Source organism: Aquarana catesbeiana, linkage group LG04 (assembly GCF_042186555.1).
Source record: "Aquarana catesbeiana isolate 2022-GZ linkage group LG04, ASM4218655v1, whole genome shotgun sequence".
Classification (NCBI taxonomy): Eukaryota; Metazoa; Chordata; class Amphibia; order Anura; family Ranidae; genus Aquarana; species Aquarana catesbeiana.
The window spans coordinates 202820620-202844246 of NC_133327.1; the positions used below are offsets into that span (position 1 = coordinate 202820620).

Consider the following 23627-nt stretch of genomic DNA (forward strand, 5'->3'; position numbering starts at 1 on the left):
AGTGTCAAGTGTCCGATTTTGTTCGCCACAATATCGCAGTCCCAATAAAAATCACAGATAGCTGCCATTACTAGTTAAAAAAAAAAATGCCATAAATCTATCCCCTATTTTGAAGATGCTATAACATTTAAGCAAACCAACCAATATACGCTTATTGCGATTTTTTTTTTTTTTACCAAAAATATGTAGAAGAAACTGGGGAAAAAATTTGGGGATATTTATTATAGCAAAAAGTAAAAAATATTGTGTTTAAAAATCGCAGAGGTGATCAAATACCACCAAAAGAAAGCTCTATTTGTGGGGAAAAAAGGATGTCAATTTTGTTTAGGTCTGCGCCATTGTCGGTTAAAGCGTTGCAGTGCCGTATTGCCGTAAAAAATGCCCCGGTCAGGAAAGGGGTAAATCCTTCCGGGGCTGAAGTGGTTAAAGGAACCTTCAGTTCCAGTATGGGAATGTTAAGCTGGCCATAGATGGAAGCATTTTCTTTCCTGCAACCATGGGTTGCAGGAAAGAAAATTGCTTGATTTTCCTCCCATTAACATGATGTTGATTGGGAAATCCCTCCTGCGGAGCTATTGTATCCTTCCAGTGGAGGGGTGGGTAGCTGTCCCAGGCAGGGGAACACACCGTGATTATTGCTAGCGGCCATAGTCGCTGCATGTAATTGCATGTAAAAATCCAGCATGCTAGTTGTACCCAAGTTGATCGATTAATCAACTTGGGTAGATTCAGCCTGCCCATACATAGTTTGAATCTCGGCCGGTCCCTGCTAAACCAAAAATGCAAGGGAAACACTGGAACCCAATCTGCAGGTACAGAGCAAAGGGAACATTGTGGGTGGTGGTAGGGATGTATCAGATGTAGAGGATACTAAAGTGGCCAGCTGCAAGTGGTTCTGTTTCACTGTACCTTACGTCAGTGACAGCAAAAGACTTAAATGTTCCAAACCACCAGCTCCCTACCCACATGTGGCAGCTGCCCACCAAAAATACCTTCAACCTTTTCCTGAGATCTTCCCTATATCCTTTTTTAAAGGTGTGGTATACATTCCTGCTTCAGATACCCATTGATCGTGTAGTTTCAAGGGGGGAGATTTACTAAAACTGGTACACTCAGAATGCGGTGCAGCTGTGCATGGTAGACAATCGGCTTCTAACTTCAGCTTGTTCAATTAAGCTTTGACAGAAAAAAACCTGGAAGCTGATTGGTTTCTGCAATCATTCATGTTCTCTGTTCATTCATCTGCAGTGCAGCTGAGTCTACAGAGAAAGGGACTAGGGAATATGTTTCCTCAGTCCCTTTCTCTGTCTCAAAAGTGATACTTCAGGGGTCTGTTTGAACCCCTGATATTTCACCAAAGCCCCCCCAACAGGGCTGTTGTTAAAATAATAAATTGTACAAAATGAATAAAAAATAAAATTATGAAAATTAAAAAAAATTGTGAAATCAACTGCTACTCTACTGACTAACATGGTCCACTGCTCTAAATGAATAACATCCACTGCCCCCCCCCCCCCCCAAAGCATTGTGATTTTTTTTTTTTTTAAATATTGCAAAATAATAATTTTTTAAAATATAGCAAATAATAATCATTTTTAAAAAAGGGCTTATTCATATGGGTTCTCTGGCCCATACAGTGTGCTTATGCAGCTGGAGCCGCCTGTTACTCTATGGGGATGCAGTGTCTGTATGAACACAGCCACATGTCGCAATCTGGTAGATGTGTGGGTGAGTGGGCCCAAATGCATACGGTCTGTGTACACGTGCATCCACACGCCAGTGGCTGCCCCAAAACTTCATTCACACACACACACAGCTTTATTGCCTCAATACAGTTTTATCTTTTAGATTTAGCAGGAATATTGTAAGTTATGTTGTGTTTTAGTCAGATAATTAATTTATTGTATTTTTTGTGAAAAGGAAATAGTCGGAAAACTCACAGAAAAAAAAAGCAGCTAAAGGCAATATGAGTTTAAAAAAATGCACACAAAAAGGCAGATGAAGGCATATAAGCTTTTACCTGCAATTTAAATTCACACAAGTGCGAACCAGATGTAATAGCTGGGAAAGGTGTTGCCTGGTTAAAGTGGTTGTAAAGGCTTAATGTACATGGGACGTTTTTACAACCTCTCCTGAACCATTTAACTTGACAGATAGTAACCCACATTTAAAACGTCCCTTTTGCCGCGTTTGCGTTTAGAAGCATTTGGAAAAAAAATAATTTTTTTTTTTTTCAAAATAGCCAAAATTGGAAAAGGCCTGTAAACGAAACTCTACTAAATGCAAGTTACTGCGTTTAGCTGCGTTTGGCATTTTAAATGCCTCTAAACTCGGCGCCTGAACTCATTTTTTTGCTTTCCAAAAAGGCCTCTAAACTCAACTGCCTAAAAACGACATTAAACTTACCTGTGTATAACATTGGATGAGTTCAGGGGCAGCTGAAGAAAGCAGCCAACTGCTTCTGAGCGTCCGTTTACCAGCAGCAGTGTACATGAGGTGTAAAGGCAAAAGGATTTTTTCCCTTACTGCGTTTTATGCAGGAAGGTAAACAGAAGCACCTGCAGGCGGGTTCCTCCCCCCTTATTACATACCTAAGCCCGATCTCGATCCAGTGATGTGCACAAGAGCTGAGGCTCTCTAGCTCCTCATTGGCTCCGATACCGCAGCAGGAGCCATTGGCTGCCACTGCTGTCAAACAGAGCCAGTGAGTAGGGAGTGTTGGTGGGGCCAGTCTTATGGACACCCAGAGTGTAGCTCAGGAGAGAGCATGCACAAGTGCTCCCATAGCAAGCAGCTTACTATGGGGGCACTTGGCAAAAGGGAGTACCCATGAGAAAGGGCGGCACAGTGGTGTAGTGGGTAGCACTCTCGCCTAGCAGTAAAAAGGGTCGCTGGTGTGAATCCCAACCACGACACTACCTGCCTGGAGTTTGTATGTTCTCCCTGTGCCTGTGTGGGTTTCCTCCGGGTACTCTGGTTTCCTCCCACACTCCAAAGACATGCTGGTAGGTTAATTGGCTTCTGTCTAAATTGGCCCTAGTATGTGAATGTGAGTTAGGGACTTTAGATTGTAAGCTCCTTGAGGGTAGGGACAGATGTGAATGTACAATGTATATGTAAAGCTTTTCATAAATTGACGTCACTATATAAGTACCTTAAAGTGGAGTTCCACCCAAAAATGGAACTTCCACTTTTTGGATTCCTCCCCCCCTCCGGTGTCACATTTGGCATTTTTCAGGGGGGAGGAGGGAGCAGATACCTGTCTAATACAGGTATTTGCTCCCACTTCCGGGCATAGATGACCGCGGCGCTTGCGGTGAGCTACGCCACTTCCGGCACCTACACTGTCCTCCCCCGATATATTCTGGGAGACACACAGGTCCCAGAACACAGCAGGGACCAGAGAGGACGAGCAGCACGACTCGCACATGCGCAGTAGGGAACCAGTAAGTGAAGCCGCACGGCTTCACTTCCTGATTCCCTTACCGAGGATGGCGGCAGCAGCCGAGAGCCGAAGGACTGATGATCGGCTTCGGCTGCCGACATCGCGGGCTCCCTGGACAGGTAAGTGTCCATATATTAAAAGTCAGCAGCTGCAGTATTTGTAGCTGCTGGCTTTTAATATTTTTTTTTTCAGTGGACCTCCGCTTTAAATAATAATAATGGGAAAAGGAGGATCGGGGCTGCTCTGTGCAAAACCATTGCACAAAGCAGATAAGTATGACCTGTTTTATTTTAAAACAAAAAACCCAAACCTTTAATATTACTTTGTTTCCTGGGACATGTGTGAGCTATCATTTCTCCTTCTCACAGGAATAAAGATTATTTATACTTTTTTGATATTTAAAGTGGTAATGCAGCTTTCTGGCATCTTTTTTTACTTTTTAAATGTCAGGTGACATTTCATGTGGACTGCAGACAGTAGTTCCATTACAGAAAGGAGCTGTTAGGTAGCAATGACATGAATAAAGAACTCTAATGCCCAGTACACACGGTCGGATTTTCCGACGGAAAATGTGCGATCGGAGCGTGTTGTCGGACATTCCGACCGTGTGTGGGCTCCATCGGACATTTTCCATCGGATTTTCCGACACACAAAGTTTGAGAGCAGGCTATAAAATTTTCCGACAACACAATCCGATCACGTCAATTCCGACCGTGTGTGGCCAGTTCCGACGCACAAAGTGCCACGCATGCTCAGAAGAAATTCCGAGACGGAACAGCTCTGGTCTGGTAAAATGAGCGTTCGGAATGGATACAGCACTTTCGTCACGCTGCAATGTTTTAAATAGTTTAATACAGCGCACTCTGTAGTAGAGAAGAATGAAGTAGTTTTGCTGCTCATATTCACACAGACTTCTCACAAACTTCTTTCTTTATTCTTTTTCAGGATTCCCTCAATATATTTTGATTTGTCATTTCTGACCAAATTTCTTTTTGGTTGTTTTTAAACTAAATTTTCTTTTTCAAGGCTGTTTTAGTCTTTTTTGTGTTTGTATTTTTTTCAAGGCTGTGTTTTTATTGTTTTTTTGTGTGTGTTTCACTCCATAATATTTTTGTGTGTGTTTTGTGTGTCAGGTTACCACAACACCATTATTATCTTGTATTATTTAATCTCTGCCTCCTCACAAACAAACTGTCCTTTTTGAAGGAAAACACACATAGGCGAGTATAACGGAAACAAAAATTCCTTTATTAAGGGCTCAGAACCAAACAAAGAGGGAGGCAACGCTGGAGAAACAGCAGAAATTGGTGAAGCCTTTGACCCCCAGGGCACACATCAATTCTTTTCCAGCAAAATTGGTGGCCTGAGGAGTTAATATCTAAGGGAGTGCAGTCTGGTCCAGAAGTCCCAGAGATCCGGAAAGAAGCAGATGACATCTGTGTCCTCAGGCTGTGGTACTACAAGAGCCTGCATCTTTTGCCAGACCAGACTGAACCCAGGTCATCACTCTCTGGTCTTCTTTCCACGCTTCCTTCCCGGCTGTGGCTCTGGTGTTGGAGATGTGGCAGGAGGAGGAGTAGGACCTGGAGGAGGAGGAGTAGGACCTGGAGGAGGAGGACCATGTGTGAGGTCACAAATGTGGGTAGCACATGTTATTTGGCCCCTCAACCCCTTATTGAGAGCTTCCAAAATTAGGAACTCACACAGGAGTCGTTGGCCCTCCTCCATCTGCATCATTTTGCAGGCAGTTATGCCAGCAAAGTCCTCCTCCACAGTGTGGGGTGTTCTCAGGGCCTCAGTAGCCTTCCAAAAGAGGCCTATGGCAGCCTCCTCCAGGTTACTCCTCTTCCTGGCACTTTGTCTTTGCAGGTGTAGGGGAGGGACCTGGATATCAGGCAGCCTGCTTGGCCCGGCCACCTCCTGGCTGAGACTTCCCTGTGTATAAAAAAGGGACATGGTTTTAGTTTTTGCTTCATCAGTCACAATCATAAATTAGTACTCCAAACTAACATCTAGTTAACATCATTGATTGGACAACCATGAAGATTTAGAGGAATGCTATACCTGGCTCAAGCTGGGCTCCTCCACATGTTACTGCCTGGAAGGCCCAGGTTGGGCGTCAGAAGCCTCAGCTGGGGGGGAAGGAAGCGTGGAAGGAAGAGTGGAGAGTGCTGGCCTGGGTTCAGTCTGACCTGCCAGAAAATGCAGTCTGTCATAGTACCACAGCCTGGAGACATAAATGTCATCTGCAGCTCCTGATTTTTGGGAATCCTGTACCTTCTTGTGCTCCCTTAGATAAGTGCTCCTCAGGCCACCAATTAGAACCTTCAAATAGATGATGTCTGCTGTGGGGATCACCGTCTTCACAAATTCCAACAAATTATCCAGCGCTGCCTTCCTCTTTGGTTCTTATATTCAGCTCCCTGAACATATCAATGAAGATTGGCATAAAGTCCTTATCTTTCAAAATATCCATTTTCACTGCAAGACACAACACAAGACAAACCCTAATGTCAGCCTAAAGTCTTCTAAACTTGTGCAAATACAGGCCTCAATCTAGAAGCAGTATAGGCCCAATGTTAAATCTTACCTTCGCTATCACGATCGGCGCCTCTGTTACTCCTTCCTCCGCTCACAGATCGTACGTACTACGCACGCGTGTTATGCTTTATAGACACTGCGCATGCGTGAAACTCCGCCCGCCCCTGACGTTCTTTCTAGTCTATTCCCCGCTCCTTCTCCTTCGGCGCAGTGGGGGAAAAGCACATGGCGGAGACACAGCAGGTGTCAGATAATTACACCAACGAGGAGGAGGAAAGCCCGGAGGCAGAAACGTCCCGATCCAGAAGGAGACGATTTAAGGCATCAAATATGTCCTTTGGGGAGATGTTGAGATGGTCGACATAATGAAGAGGGCCGACTATGATGGAAAGTATGGACCTTACCCCAACCCCAATGTCAGAAAGGCCAAGATCATGGCGAAAGTGGTCAAGAGTCTGCACCGGAATTTCAGGGTACGACGATCGAAAGATCTGCTCAGGAAGCGGTGGTTGGACCTAAAATTAAGAGAACATGAGCAGTACAGAAAGATCCGGAGAGTGCTGCAAAAAAGTAAGTAGTTGTGCTGTGTTCCTATTCTTTTTATGTTTATTACTTTTGTGCTGCTCCATGTGCTTTTCTTAACTGTTGTTCAGTTTAAAATGGCAATTTTCATGTTCATGGGCACATTATTCGTTCGTATCAAACATTGTTCGTTCGGCCTAGAAAACACCGTGGTTTTGTCCATATGCATTTGGCCACATTTTTTAGGGCCTACTTGTCTGAAACTAATTTGGTTGGGTAGATGGGTTTGTAACTAGAATGAAATGCAAACTAGATTCTGTGTAAGGAGAGGACACTTAGCAGCAGTTTTCACATCTGGACGCTGGAGCACTAGTGTGGGACACAAGAACATCCTTTTTATTAGGGGGCCCACACAGGTGCTCCAGTGTATACTATAGGGGTGTCTCCATCTGTAAAGCTTGTACAAGACAGGTACAGTATTCAAGCTTGACAAAGGACAAGAAAAATCTTGGAACTCTGGTCACAAAAAAAATTGTACCCCATTTCCAAACAATGTTTCATATTTATATTTCTGCCATCAAATATCTGTGTGCTAAGTATACCAATTTATTTTTTTTTTTTACATAGGGGAGAAAAGACTCGGAGGACACCCCTCATCCGAGGAGACCAGAGACCCCCCACCTCTGGAAGAAGGGGAAATCCACCCAAGACAAACAGAGCAGGAGGAGGAAGACGTGGTGGAAATTGGCACCACAACAGGTGAGTGTCTGCGACCACAGGCTCAGGTAAGAGATGAATGCCGGCATATTTATAATACATGTTTTTTTTTTTGGTTTCTAACTTTTTAGGTGATCGTGATGTTGTGGATCCAGATCCTTTCACCTCGGAAAGTGCACAGATCCTGATTGGGGAGATCATGGGGTGTAATAGGGACTTGGAAAACATCAAGAAAAACATCAGTGATGTTCTTCAAAAAAATAAGAACATCATTGATGTTTTGGGGAGAGTTTAAAACCTCTCCAAATCCCTTTGTTTTTTGGTGTGCTACAATTTTGTAACATTTTTTGTCAAATTTGAGAAAAGCCAAATTTTGAAGAGGCACACAGTGTGTCAACATGTGCTATCTGCCATCACGGGAGATCAATGGACGCGTTTTGGGGGTGCAACCCCTTCCTCAATAATAAAGTAGCTGAGAGGAAGGGGTTGCACCCCCAAAACATGTCCCTTGATCCCCCGTGATGGCAGGTAGCACATGTTGACATTCGGAAATGTGTGTGCATCTTCAAAATTTGGCTTTTCCGGGGGTGACTTCACCCCATCTGAACGCAATATCAAACACAGTTTGTAAATACTCATGTCTGATATTGCCTTCAAGTTCTACCAAATGTGAACTTTGTAAGTTCAAGATTTGTGTCTTTCTTGTTGGTTTTAAACATGCCTGTGTTATCTTAAATGGACATTTCTACTTTTTCTAATGTGACCCCAAAAATTGTTAGACAACAAACATGTTGGTTTGTTTTAAAAACCTTTTCTAAATGCACATGTGATTGTGCAGGTATTAAAAAGATTGTTAATCAAGAATGTGTGGATTATTGTCTCAACGCTACAACACTTTTGTGGTGCTCTAATTGGTGTTTTCTGTGACAATGGGTGTTATTTCCTAAGGGCAAATCCACTTTGCACTACAAGTGCAGTTTCAAGTGCACTTGTAGTGCAAAGTGTCTTTGCCTTTAGTAAATAACACCCAACAGTGCTTTGTAAGGTTACACAGTCACGCCATTTTCAGGACTCACCACATTTCTGTCAGGGTCAGCTAAAACAAACACAAGCAGTAAATGTCACCAAAGATTTGCTTATTTTTTTTTTTTTAATTTTTATTTGAAAAAGGTTTTACACATTGTCTGGCATATTGATAGCCCCCCTACCTGCAAAGAATTCAAGGTATCTTAGCCGGACATCACGGGCACTCGGGGGGGCAAGCCAGGACGGCCACTTTCAAGCGCCGTCAGGGTTGGTTCATTTTGAATTGCGGCCTCAGGCCCAACTGAGCCAGCATAGTTGGCAGAATGTTGCCGTAAAAAGTTGTGTAGAACACAGCACGCCAGGATAATGTGATTCAGTTTGTCCTCTGCTATATGTATGGGTGTAAGAAATAGGCGGAACCGGCTGGCCATGATTCCAAACGTGTTCTCCACCACTCTTCTGGCTCTGGCCAGCCGGTAATTAAAAACCCTCTGGTCCGGGGTGAGGGTCCTCATCGGGAATGACCGCATAAGATGGTCCCCCAGTGCAAAAGCTTCATCTGCAACGAAGACGAATGGGAAGTCCTTCCACATTGTCTTCTGGAGGTGGCAAGTCCCAAGCTGCCATTCTGGAGACACCTGTAGAACTCCGTCTGGGCGATGACTCCACCATCGGACATCCGGCCATTCTTCCCCACGTCCACATACAGAAATTCATAAGTAGCCGACACCCCACCGCCAACATCACAATACTATTGAACCCCTTATAATTATAACAGTACGAGCCAGAGTTGGGTGGTGGGACGATGTGGACGTATTTGCCATCAATTGCCCCTCCGCAGTTAGGAAAGTCCCAATGCTGGGCAAAGTGGGAGGCCACAGTCTGCCATTCCTGTGGCGTGGAAGGAAACTGTGTGGAGTAAAACAAAAAAAAAAGTTAGTCTTTTTGCACATAAACATGGAAAGCAGATTAGACAAACATTCTTGGCCAACATCAAGATACCATTTATTTATGGGTATTTTTAAAGACCAAAGTATAAGGTACACCTATCAGATCCCCCCCCCCCCTCTCATGGGCCATTTCTAACATTATGGGGGGGGGGGGGGGGGGACTCTTGGACAGGTAACCCTCTCCACTTCATTGAGAGATGAATGCCTAGATAATGTGTATTACTTTGAACAGACCCTCCTTAGTTACACTATTGACAGCCCACTGGACAGGTAAGGAAGTGTCCATAATACAAAGATATAAATACACACTGTACACATTTTAGGCACATTTGGACATTCTTCCATTACCTATCAAGATAATAATAGGATACCCAAACTTTAAACAGTACCATTTGAAAGTATACAGGCAGGCCCTTGCACTACATGCTTTTTGGAATTCATCCATAAATCTGAGCACAGAAGAGATGGGTATAGTGTGTATGGGTTTGGCAAAGTCAGCAGATAGATGATTGAGGATAGATAGAGATTTGGTATCAGCTGACATAGCAGTTGGGGGGAGGGAGGGTTCAAAATGATTTGGGGACTCCCCCAAAAAATAAACCTCTGGCACTCTGCCTGAATTTGAAGCACCAATCACATTTCAAAACATTTTAGGGGTGTTTGGGGTAAAGCACTACTATGGAGCTGATAAAAATACATTGTTAAGTGACTACATGAGGTGAATATAGGGCAGGAGACCATGCTGGGGAGGTAAGTGAAGGCAAAATATGTATGAAGGACAACAAAAATTATTACATAAAAATCCAGCATGCATGAGGAGAAAGGGGACATTCACAGCATATTACAATCATGGTAATTAGGGAATGTGGAAAGAAATACAATATATTAGCAAACATTATATACAATAAAATGTGATATTAAAGGATAAAAATCTTACCTTAATATACTCCTTCTGCAGGACCTGGATGATGGCAGAACAGGTCTCCGGGATAATGATCCCCAGAGCCTGGGGGGAGATGCCTGTCGAGAACTTCAAGTCCTGCAAGCTTCTCCCCGTCGCCAAGTACCGCAGGGTGGCGACTAGCCTCTGCTCCGGAGTGATGGCTTGCCTCATGCAGGTATCCTGCCTGCTGATATAGGGGGTCAGCAAAGCCAACAAACGGTGAAATACGGGGTCCGTCATCCGGAGAAAGTTCCTGAAATCATCAGGATTATTCTCACGGATCTCACGGAGCAAAGGCATATGACAGAACTGGTCACGCTGAAGCAACCAATTCTTGGTCCATGAACTCCTCCCCACCCTGTTCATGGACTGGACTTGTGTCAAGGTAAGGACCCCAACACCAAGCCCCCCGCACAGCACGAACTCTACGAAGAGTATGTATACGCAACATGGCTAGAAAACGGTCGGCTGTTCAGAACGAAGTAACAGAACACACTGAAGAACAGCAAGGCCTGTGAAGAGCGACCTAAAAAACAGTACCGAACGAACAAGAACACAATGACAAAGTCACGCGTAGCTTGCTGCACGCACTGAAGAGCAGATACAAACCCACAAGCACAAACTGAACAGCAGAAAACGATCTGAAAACCACGTGTCTGAAAAAGCACGAATCGTCTCTCACCAAACTTTTACTAACACGAGATTAGCAAAAGGAGCCCAAAGGGTGCCGCGCTTGGTTCCGAACTGGCCTTTTCTAGTCTCGTCGTACATGGTGTACATCACCGCGTTCTTAGCGAGCGGAAATTCCGACGACTTTGTGCGACCGTGTGTACGCAAAACAAGTTTGAGCCAACATCTGTCGGAAAAAATCCATGGATTTTGTTGTTGGAATGTCCGATCAATGTCCGATCGTGTGTACAGGGCATTAGAAATGAATGTCTGTGTCTATAGTAATCCTTCGTGTTGAATGTCCAGGAAGGAATACCCGGTTATATTATCGATGCCATCAGTTGTAATATCAACCACCATTCATTTTCTGTGTCCTGCTTTTTCAGTGACATCTGGTTTCTCATCCTCATATGTCTCAATGGGATTCATTGCTGGACGTCACTACCATGGCAACTAGACAAACACATGGCATCAAACCTGTAGTCCTCCATTTAATCTGATATTGTTAATGCTGGGAATTGATGAGACGCAGACTATTTGTAGATGCGTAGTGGGAAAATAAGTTAATGGCCACCACACAATATGCCTATGGCTTCAACTTTGCCTAATTAAGTGTCACGTAAGTTCGAATCCATTTTTACTGTGTGAATGATGCATTCAAGGAAAGCCTGGCACGTGTAAAATGAAGTTTTAGGCAGTAATCCGAGCAGTGCGTCATTTCGTTTTTCATCTAAGATTAGACTGACAAACAAAGTGCCTCTCTCCTACATCTTCTACCTAATGTTTGCTATATTGTAAGGGTAGTATTTTAAAGCTAAACCTTGATTATCATCACACTGTATAAAAGTTAAGTGTTAATAATGTTTACATTGTTTTCCCTTTTTGTTCTTCTTCAGGTTCTTCATAAGAAGACTTTCTATTATTTGGAACAAATTATTTTGAAACACAGACTTCACCAGAACACGCTACGTGTCAAAGAAATACATGGTAAAGGATTTTGCACCATTTTTAAAATATGGTTTGAGACATGTATTTTATAAACTGATCTTATCAAAAAGTGCACTGTGCCACCTTCCCCAGCTAAACTAAACCATAAGTTCTTCATACTTGACTATGCTGGTTCACTGCTCATGTGCTAGTATGTAAACAAATCTGCATGGAAAGAGGCCATGCTTGTGTTCCTAGGGTAAGAAAGATACTGGGATGCAGATCTAATAAAGTAATCCACTTAGACTGTTCAGCCATAACATTATGACCACCCCACTAATCTTAAATAGGTTCCCCTTTTGCCACCAAAACAGCCCTGACCCATCGAGGCATGGACTTTACTGAAGGTATGCTGTGGTATCTGACACCAAGCCATCAGTAGCCTATCCTTTAGATAAGATTTATTGTCATTGTAAAACAAATCACAATGAAATTACATTTCTGCTCCATATATTATTCATACATCATAATTTTCAACCATGCATTTACCACATTGGATTTAATTATACCAAAAAGTGTATAATATATATAAAATTGCCCCCATATTATAAAGGTATAAAAAGTGCCCTCATACAAAAACAAAAAACTAAACAAGACAAAAAATAAAACTATGTAACCTCTTTCATTTCATTCCTGCATTGATAGCCTTGTTTGTCCTTGTTTTAATCACCCTATAACATCTCCCAGATGGCATTAATTCAAAGAAATAACAATCCGGATGAGTCCAGTCTTTTACTATTTTTCCTGCTCTAAAAAGGCAACGAGTCTCATATATTTCTTCTAGAGAAACAAGTTCACACACTCCAATTTTCTGCGCTGTTCGAACCACTCTCCTTAGAGCATTTTTATCTGCCTGCGTACAACTAGGATTCCAAACAAGAATACAATACGTTAATGTACTTTCAATGGCAGAGCAATAGAAGGTCTCTAGTACCTTCCTTCCCAAGTCATAGTTCCTAAGGAGTCGCAAAAAATATAAACTCTGTTGCGATTTCTTAATAATGGCTTTAATGTTGATTGTCCACGATAAGTTTTCAGAAATGCATATTCCCAAAAACTTAAAGGTAGAGACCCGCTCCACGCACACGCCTTTAATAAAAAGTGGTGCTGGTTCAGTCCTGTTCCTTCTGAAATCTACAATCAGTTCCTTTGTTTTCCCTGTGTTTGGGATCAGGTTTTTAGCTGTACACCATTCCACTATCCTATCAACCTCTCGCCTATATTGCTCCTCATCATCTCCAGTGATACAACCGATTACGGTAGTGTCATCGGCAAACTTAACTATACTATTGGTCTTATAATAGGGGGTGCAGTCATATGTGAATAGAGAAAGGGACTTAAAACACAACCCTGCTGGGGGCAAAGGAACTTATTTCTCGCTTGGAAGAAACAAATTTATCCAATTTGACCACCTGTGAGCGATGGACCAAAAAATCTCTTATCCAAAAACAAAGGGCGGCAAATCCAATTTTTGCATTTTTTTCAACCAACCAATCTGGAATGATGGTATTAAAGGCAGAGCTATAATCTATAAACAACGTCCTTATGTACTTTCCCGAAAGCTCCAAATGTCTAAGTGCCACATGCAACGCTAAAGCTATTGCATCTTCTGTGCTTCTATTTGCCCTGTACGCAAACTGATAAGGATCTAAACTACCCGGTAATCTAGTTTTGATATATTTCAAGACCAACCTCTCAAAGCACTTCATTAGTACTGAGGTCAGTGCTATTGGTCTATAATCATCTAAACTTCCAACAGTTGATTTTTGTTGAATTGGAATAATAATGGCTGATTTTAAACATGCCAGAACAGCAGATGATAGTGATCGATTAAAGAACTTGGCAAAGACTCCAGCTAATTGATCAGCACAGGCCTTAACTACTCTCCCTGGGATTCCATCTGGACCTGATGGCTTTCTTGTATTTATAGCCTTAAACGCCTGCCTCACCTCATATTCCTGTATAGTGAGTGTACAGTTTCCTGGACCTAAAGGACACCCTATATCCTGGTTGGGTAACACAACCTCAAACCGTGTGAAGAACCTATTTAATTCTTCAACCAGTGAAACGCTAGAATTCCCTTCCATTTTTGTAGTTCCTCTATGTTGTGTCAAATACTGTATACCCCTCCAACCCTCCCTCGCATTGTTTCCATTAAAATAGTCCTAAATTTTCTTTTTATAGGCTAATTTGGCTTTTTATGACTCTTTTCAAATTAGCTCTCGCAATACTATACATTGCTTTATCTCCGACATTGAATGCTCTTCCGTTCTCCTTAGTCATCCAGGGTTTCTGATTTGAAAAGACCCAAATGCGCTTATCCTCAGTAACATTGTCCACGCAGGTTTTTATATAGTTCAGAACTGTTTCTGTATACAAATTTAAATCCTGTTGCTTATATATCTCCCAATTGGTTCTTTCTAAACAATCCTGTAGCCGTGAGAGAGAGCCCTCTGGCCAAATTCTGCTAATTTTCCACTCTGGAGCTATTTTCTGCCTGATAGGAATATATGCTGGAATAAGGAATAAAGAAAGGTGGTCTGACTGACCCAGATCGAATAGTGGAATGGCTCTATAGGCCTGCTTAATATTGGAATACACCATATCCAAAGTATTTTCACCTCTAGTAGCGCATTTAACAAACTGATGTAGTTTTGGTTGCGCAGCCCCCAAATTCGCTTTATTGAAATCACCTGCAACTACCAGAACCCCATCAGGATGTGCACGTTGATACTTGCCTATGAGATTTGACAAAATATCCAGAGCCACTGCAGTATCTGTATCTGGCGGTATATATACCGCAATAATGATCACCACCGTAAATTCTCTGGGTAAGCAAAAAGGTCTACACTTCACCAGCATAAATTCCAAATCTGGTGAACAATAAGTGTCCTCAAGTTTACTATCAGAGCACCACTCATTTAAAACATAAATACAAAGGCCACCTCCTTTGCTCTTCCCTGAATTGCTATTTCTATCCTGGTGATAGAAAGTGCGGCCAGATATGTGCATAATAGTGTCCGATACAACCGACAGCACTTTCTAACCAAACTGCATGTGGCAACCTGCAACTGCAACTCATCCATTTTAGGGACTAAAGATCTAGCATTGGTTAGAAAGAGACTGGGCAGTGGGGGTCTGTGGGCCTGCCTTCTCAACCTTGTCAGCATGCTGCCCCGACAGCCACGCTTCTACTGCCTCTCCTTCCATCTCCTTAAGCAACAAATGCTCAATTGGTTTGAAATCTGGAGATTTTTTTTTTTTTTTTTTACAAATTAATGATTTGGAGAATTTAGCTTTTGACTCTGGACACGGGTTAGCATGGGCATGCTGACCAGTCTGCAGCTGCGCAGTCTCATATGCAACAAACTGATGCACTGTGTGTTTGGACACCTTTCATTTGACATTGGCTGCCCATGATCCTGTCGCCAGTTTTCCTTCCTTGAACCACTGTTGGTAGGTTATGACTAGGGGTCGACCAATTATTGGAGCGGCCGATTATTAGGGGCCGATATTCAGATTTTTCAAATTATCGGTCAGAAACGGACCGATATTGCTTCAAGGGGTTGTGCTGGCCGGTTCCGTTCTTTAGAGTGGACAGTCAGCTTTCCTGTAATAACAACCAAGTTAGCTAAGCAGCCTCTTGGCTGTTATTACAAGCAGTAGGAGGTAACGTCCAGCCCGTCCCCCCCCTCCCACCGCTCCGCCTGGGTCTCCTGTCCTACCGGGAGGCCCGAGCGACCCGCAGGCTGGCCGGAGACCCGAACAAAGTCGGAATTGGCTTTGATTGGGTCTTGGATCTAGTGACCCGGAAGCGATGTCATGACATCGCTTCCGGATTACTGGCATCCTAAAGGCGCCAGTTTTTAAAACTAGAAAGTATTTGAAAACGCTGACCTCGGCGTTTTGAATACTTTCTAGTGCAGAGGAGATTTTTGGGGTCTTGTAGATCCCTCCATAAAGAGTACCTGTCCACTGCCTATTACTGTCACAAGGGATGTCTACATTCCTTGTGCCAGCAATACAAGTAATAAAATGAATAGGACCGTGTAAAAATAAAAACTTTAAATGTACAGAATATCGACACCTGATATCAGCTATCAGCCTGAAAGGCAGCAGAAAAATCGGTATTGGTCGACCCCTAATTTTGACCAGGGCAGCTGATAAGACAGTACAACCAGCCCTCCTGTACTGGGCCTTGGCCTCATCAGTTCAAAAGGGGGACTGGACATCTGATGAGCAGGAGGGCCGACTGCACTGCCTTATTGCTGACACTTGTGTCTCTTGTTGATCCTCGTGCAGTGCTGCTGGCTTCTACTCTTCTTTCTTCCAACGGCTGCATTGCAGGGGGGAGCTGTTCTTGGATCTGCGCCCCCTTTCACCTGCTGTCTGGCACCCTCTGTGTGCCCCCCTGTCCTGCAGCGCTTCTGGCTATCCTTCTCTCTATCTCACTGGGAGCTGTGGGCACACAGGGGGATTAGTTTCAGGATGGATAACGGGGAGGGGGGCGGTAAATATGTAATTTACCGGCCCCTTCCTTTACTTAACACAGTAAGCGATCAGTACTGATCGCTCCTGTGTCCATTCATCACTGAAGCATAGTAAACTGTGTTTACAATGCATTTGTATGTGAATTAACAGTCTTAGAACAATTCCTGTTCATTAACTGTCCTATGCAGCTGAGGCTGATCCTCAGTCCATTTCTCTGTCTCAAATGTGAGACATCAGGAATCTGCTTAGCCCACTATTTCACCAGCCCCCCCCCCCCCCCCCCAAAAGGGCAGTTAAAAATAGAAAAAATACATAAATATAATAAACAAAAATGTAAAAAAAATAACATTCTAAAAAATCGTTTAAAAAAAAATTAGGGACTCCTTCAAATGTACTTTGCTCTCTGAAGAGCAGTCAGCTTTTGGATTGCTCATCAAAGAGCATTTGTCAGGCGTTAAGAAGGCACATTTTCTCCTAATCATCTGCTTTATCCCCGCAACCTCCTTGCAGAGTCGTGCTATTCAGTTGAATGGGTCCTGTTTGCTGGGGGTATAATTGCCATGGCTGAGAAGCATTGCATTTGATATTTTCAGAGGGGAGGCCCTGCCAGGTAGGCTGTTTGGGGCCCTGTGATTTCTAACAACACCCCTAGTTCTGACCACTGCAGACCAAGAAAATCCCACAAGAGCTGCAGTTTTGGAGATGTTCTGACCCAGTTGTCTAGGTATTACAATTTGGCACTTGTCAAAGTCGCTTAAAATGTTAGACTTGCCCATTTTCTGCTTTGAACACATCAACTTCAGAGACATGTTCACTTGCTGCCTGATATATCCCACCAGCTTTTAGGTGCTACTGTAATGAGATAATCAATCTTGTTCACTTTGTCAGTGGTCATAATGTTATGGCTGATCGGTGTATGTATGCATAAAAAAAATACCAAGGGTATTTTTGCATGCAGCTAGTGTATGAACTGCCCTAATATCAGCCTCCGGTAATCGCGTTCACAGCAGCACACAAGCTGGCAGTGGGCAGAGCCAACCTCCTGAGCTAATTACGTCTCCATTGCTTTGCTGTTTTTAGTCTCACAGAATGGGGGTGGGCACAAGTATGACCACATCAGAGTACGCATGCCCATTCACTGCACCAGGCTGAATTGCCTGAAAGTGTAGTTTGCAGGGTGATCTAGGACCTGGCTGTTTTGTCGGCGACAGTTGCCTGGATAATAAGGCTTAACGGAATTAAAAATCTTTTTTCCCAAAAATAACTGCATGCACATTTATTTTTTTATTAAGCTGCCCGAGTGCAGCTTCAGCTTATATAAAGCATTACATGTTCTATACAAAGTACTGCAAAATATGTTGTAGTTTTCTACAAAAGCAGATTCTTGGTAGATGTGGAGAGTCAGTTAATGCACCAGTTTTGTTATTGGATTGCAGGAGGAGGAAATCAAAGCACTTGGAGAATACTTACATAATATGACACAACATGTAGATAATTCTTCTGGTTAGAATCAGACTCACAAAAGATGCAGCTCAGCAGCACTAACCTCCTCTGGGTTACCATGCTGGCTGAGTTTAAAACTTTTACTCATTCTATTGCCGTTTATGTTTTTATGAATTCAGTTAAAAGGGAACAGATTTAACTGTAATTTAATAGCACTGGGGAAAATTAAATGCAAAAGGAAGCCTTTTGCTTACATCCATTAGACACAACAGGTACATACTAGTGGTGCAAATTATTTCATTACCTTGAAATCATCGTGTTAGATGTCCATTTACCCACATGCCACACCAGAAGTTTTTTTTTTTTTCAGAGTATATGCCACCATACACGTGTTCTTATTTTTAAAGTAACGCTTAGTGGAGAAGAACCAAACATTTGTTTATTGTAGGCACATTTATGCTGTTTAATAAACCTTTCTGTAGTCTTTTCATTTTAAACTGAATCTAATCAGACTACAGCACTACTGTGACTCCCAAGTGACAAAACAGGAAATGGCCAGGAAGTGAGGATGGATAAAACAAAGTCAGTGAAATTGGTGGTGGCTGACCCTCTATAGTAACCTAATATACATAAAAAAAGCAAGCACAAGAGGGCTTCTCCATCTGAGTGTAAACCATAAGAAATAGACATGAATGAATGATTTGTATAGCGCTGCAAATGCGAACTGAATCGCCTCAAGGCGCTAGATCTGTCCTGTGTTGTCCAGCTTCTTAGAAGAGGTAGGTCTTGAGTTTCTTCCTGAAGGTCTGATGGTTTTCTTCCATGCGCATGTGAGTAGGTAGAGCGTTCCATAACCACGGGTCCTTGGACTGCGAATCTTCGTTCTCCTTTTGTTTTGTAGTGGGTTTTTGGAATAAGGAGGAGGTTTTGATTAGAAGATCGAAGACTGCGATTGGGTGTGTAGTGCTTTATTTTCTCGCATAGGTATTGAGGAGCGTTTCCTTTTACATTCGTATACATTTGTGGGTGAGGCAGAGGGTCTTGAAAGTGATTTGGTTCTTTACAGTTAGCCAATGTAGGCTCCTCAGGGAAGGGGAGATGGATTCCCAGGGTTTTTTTCCTGTTAACAGTCTTGCCGCCGTGTTTTGGATGATTTGCAAGCGCACAAGCTGATATTGGGGTAGTCCTATGTAGAGGGAGTTTGCGTAGTCGAGTCTGGAATTGATGATTGTTCCAACTACTGCTGCTTTGTCCTCTTCTGGGACGAAGGGGATGAGTCTACGTAGCAGGCGGAGGAGATGGTGAGATTGGCTGACTACTGATCCTATTTGTGCATCCATTGACATTTCTGAGTCAAAAATGACTCCGGGACTCTTGGCTTTGGTGCTTGGAGAGATGGTCTGTCCAAAGATGGTGGGCGGTGTCCATGGGTTCTTAGTTTTGGAATTTTGGTTTGCGTGTAGAAGAAGAAGCTCTGTTTTTGCTCCGTTGAGTTTAAGAGAGCTAGTGGTCATCCAGTCGTCTATCAAAGTGAGGCATTTTTCTAGTTGCTGATGATGGTCTTTTTCTCCGGTGATGCGAAGGTAGAGTTGGGTATCATCAGCGTATGAGTGGAAGCAGGGGTCCGATTTTCTGATGATTTTGAGGAGTGGGCGGATGTAGATGTTGAAGAGAACTGGTGACAAGGGTGAACCTTGAGGGACTCCACAAGAGATTGCATGGGTTTCAGAGGTGAAAGCTCCTAGTTTCACTGTCTGAGAGCGATTTCCTAAGAAGGATGCGAACCATTGTAGATCTGAATCTGTGACTCCTGCTACTTCTTTGAGGCGGATGAGTAGAGTATTGTGGTCCACTGTATCGAACGCTGCACTGAGGTCCAACAGTACCAGGAGACATGATTCTCCATCATCAGCTGCTTCGAGGACATCGTCCCATATTTTGAGAAGTGCCGTTTCTGTGCCATGGCCTGGGCGGGAGCCTGATTGCAGATGGTCCAGGAGTTTGTGCATGTCCAGGTGGTGTTGAAGCTGTTGTACCACTGCTTTCTCGATAATCTTGGAGATGGTGTTGAGGCTTGTTATCGGTTTGCGATAGCGTTCTTAGGGTCGAGGTTGGGTTTCTTTAGGAGGGGTTTGACGATGCCATGTTTGAGGGCGATTGAAACAGTCCATTCTTTGAAGGACTGGTTGATGAGGTGTGTTATAGTGGGAGCCAAGATGTCGGAACATATATTGCACTCACTAGATACAAAATGGTGTTAAGCATCGCATCTTATGAAGTGTGGTCATCTGAGGGACTGCAGAGATTGGCAGAAAGTGGCTGGTGAAATCAGAGTCGTGCTGGAATTGCAGAGCTTGAAGACCGCGTTGTAGCTAGGAGCTGGAACGTAAGCTGTCAGACTATGTGGCAGCTTTCAGGTCCACTCGGTCCGCTTGGCAAGGATCAGCTGCAATTGGCTGTTAACGAGGATGATGTCACTACGTACAGTGGGCGAGGTTATGCATTTTGGGGCACTGCCCCTTTGTCAAACCAGTGAGAGGGCTTCTGTCATCCAGTGCTTGCTGCCAATCTCTACAGTCTCTCAGAATACCACACTTCATAAGATGACATGCCTAACACCAACTTATAGCTAGTTGGTGCTATATACAGCGGGTAAAATAAGTATTGAACATGTCACCATTTTTTTAGGTGAATGTATTTTTACAGGTGCTATTGACATTAAAAGAGTGAAAAGAATTGTCAGAAGATTTGTCCAAGAGCCAAGAACCACTTGTGGAGAGCTTTCAGAAAGTCCTGGAATTAGAAGGTACAATTGTTTCAAAGAAAACAATAAGTAATGCGCTCATCCGCCATGGCCTGTATATATACTTACCACGCAAGAGTCCATTGCTGAAGAAAAAGCATGTTGAAACTCATTTAAAGTTAGCTGCACAACATTTAGACAAGCCTGTGAAATTCTGGGAGAATATAGTCTGGTCAGATGAGTCCAAAATTGAACTCTTTGGATGCCATGATGCACCATATTTGGAGGTCATATGACACTGTACATTACCCCAAAAACACCATACCAACAGTGCAGTTTAGTGGTGGGAACATCATGGAGTGGGGCTGTTTTTGAGCATGTGGTACTGGCAAACTTCATAGCATTGAAGCAAGGATGAATGGAAAAAATGTACCAAGACATTCTTGATAAAAATCTGCTGCCATCTACCAGGATAATGAGGATGAAACGAGGGTGGACATTTCAGCAAGACAATTATTCCAAAAACACAAAGCCAAGGAAACTCTCAATTGGTTTTAAAGAAAGAAAAATAAAGCTGCTAGAATGGCCCAGCCAATCACCTGACTTGAATCCAATAGAATATCTATGGAAAGAACTTCATAAAAAAGACTTGCAGTACCTTCAAGATTTGAAGACTGTGTGGAAGAATGGGCCACAATAACACCCGAGGAATGCATGCAACTAGTTTCTCCATACAGGAGGCATCTTGAAGCTGTCATTACCAACAAATAATTTTTTACGAAGTATTAAATACATTTCAGTTAGTGTATTCAATACTTTTCCCTGTGTCATTCCATTGGTTTACATATAACTTAAATTCTCAACTTATTTGAATTGCATGGGTTGTTGCTGACATCTGGTGAAAATGTCATGTCCATAGCACCTTTTAGAAATATATTTATCTAGAAAAATGATGAGGTGTTCAATACTTATTTTACCCGCTGTATGTTTATTCCTTATTGTCACTTATTCCTATGGTTTACACTCAGATGGAGGTGCCCTCTTGTGCTTGCTTTTTATTTTGGACTTGCTGTTAAATAATTTTTTTATAGGTCACATATTTTCTGTTTTTTGTTAGCTTGTACACCTATGAGAATTGGTACAGCCAAGTGTTGCTAACCTGTTATATTCTTTTATAGAGGGGCTGGACTTCTATTACGCAACTAAGCAACATGCACAGAAGATGGTGGAATTTCTTCAGTGCACTGTTCCCTGCAGGTAAATTGCAGATTCACAAAAATTGTTTGCTTAAAAAAAAAACTTTACACAGTGAGAGATTAAGTCAGCCATACATAAAAATTAGATTTTGGTTTTACATAGAGTTTAAGCATTCAGAACCTAAGCCTTACTGCTTCCTATCTTGATATGATTACAAATTAAAGCTGTATTAAACCCAGAATCTAATATATTGCAGTTTACAAATCAATAGATGTGGTGGTTGCATTAGTTTTTTTTCTTCTTTTTTTTAGGCTTTCTCCCTCTTCTTTTTTTTTAACCTGGTGATCTGGCCAGTACCACACCTCTTGTATTAGAGTCCTCCCACTCTGGATGAAGGAGTACAGGGGGCACCTTTGGACAGCAGAATTGTCATTCTCCGGGGAGGGGAGTGTTAGATGTGATAGCAGATTTAGATGGGTTTAATGCCGTTTTAACTGCAGAAAAGCTGGAACAGTCACCATTTGATTTATCATTTACGAACGTGTCGGCTAAATTTGTCAGCATGCCTCAAGAAGTGCATGAAGATGTGACAATTCTGTACTGTAGGTAAACTCTTATTCTCTGAAAAGCCCCTAGCAGGGCATCCCATATTGAAGGCAAAGTGATGATCACTAGTTCACATGAGGAGGGTAAAGAAGCTGCCTCTTGCTTTATGTGTGCATAACATAATGACGCAGGCAGACAACGGTTAATTGTGAAATGACAGACGGGCAGGAACCCTATTGTTCTTGGAGGATGTGCTCCGGCACTATCTGTCACCCGCTGTGTACAATGGACACAGAGGATGCCTGATCAGTGTACCGGCCCACTGTGGGTACCATGTGATTGCTGTGACCAATCATAGCAGACCACATTACAGTTGTAAACAATGAATGCCTTACTTTCATGCTGTTCATTGTTTACAGTTGTGTTACTAGCTGTGATTGGTCACTGTGATCACATGGTACAGACCGAGCCAATCACAGCCCATTTGTACCATGTGATGTGGCCAATCACAGATAATCATAACAATACACAGTATCTACACACTGTCATTCAGAAAAATATTTACTGCTAGCATTGAAAATAAAAAAAAAAACAGTGGTGGTTAAAAACCACTAAAAGAAAGCTCTATTTGTGTGAAAAAAATGATAAAAATTTCATATGGGTAGTGTTGCATGACCGCGCAATTGTCATTCAAAGTGTGGCAGCGCTGAAAACTGAGAGCTTGATCCAGTATATTGCCTAGCGACTAATGCACAATCTTTCCTAAGCGAGAAGTATACTTGACTTACTGTTTACATTAACGGATGTCCATAAAGTGTGAGAGAAGACTTCATTTGACATCCTTGACATGGAAACTGTTAAATATATAGTTTTTTTTCCCTCCACACTGTTTGTGGTCTTTCCTGCCGTGTTGGAAAATGTGTGTTCCAGGTGCTTTAATCCTGTTCTAGTGCTAAATAGAAAGCACGTGATGTCAAACTTCCAAACTCCGGGGCATCTGTTTCATCTGTTTGTTCCTGCCAATATTCTATTTTTTCTAGATCAAAGCCAAGTGTTTTGACTGTCTGGTATGTATTAAAGTAGCATCTCGGCAGTATAAAAACTGTTTTTCTCACATCGGTTTCCATGTGATATAAAACCAAAACACACATAAGGATCCACATGTTGGGCATTAGTGTTCTGCAGCTGTGTATTTACTTGTGTATACCTAATGTTGAGAATTTTCATTGGAAAGCTCATTTTGAATTGTATATTAATGATTCAGTTGTGGAAAATTACATCTCTGATCAGTAAACGGGTAGATCAGGCAGCCTTTTGCTGTCTGCTTATAACAGCCGATGCATATCTGTGAAAATGATCTATTTCATGTGGAATTCAAGGCACACCATCCCACCCGTTTGTTATGGT

The 23627-nt window shown here is 42.6% G+C and overlaps 1 protein-coding gene across 1 annotated transcript in view; it reads left to right on the forward strand.

The window, feature by feature from the left end:
* NMD3 (NMD3 ribosome export adaptor) overlaps window positions 1–23627 on the forward strand; it is a 108559-nt gene that overhangs the window by 33274 nt on the left and 51658 nt on the right. Inside the window, exons 7-8 of the mRNA XM_073626117.1 lie at window positions 11710–11800; window positions 21656–21734. Coding sequence (XP_073482218.1) covers window positions 11710–11800; window positions 21656–21734 — 170 coding nt within the window. The remainder of the gene's footprint in view (window positions 1–11709; window positions 11801–21655; window positions 21735–23627) is intronic.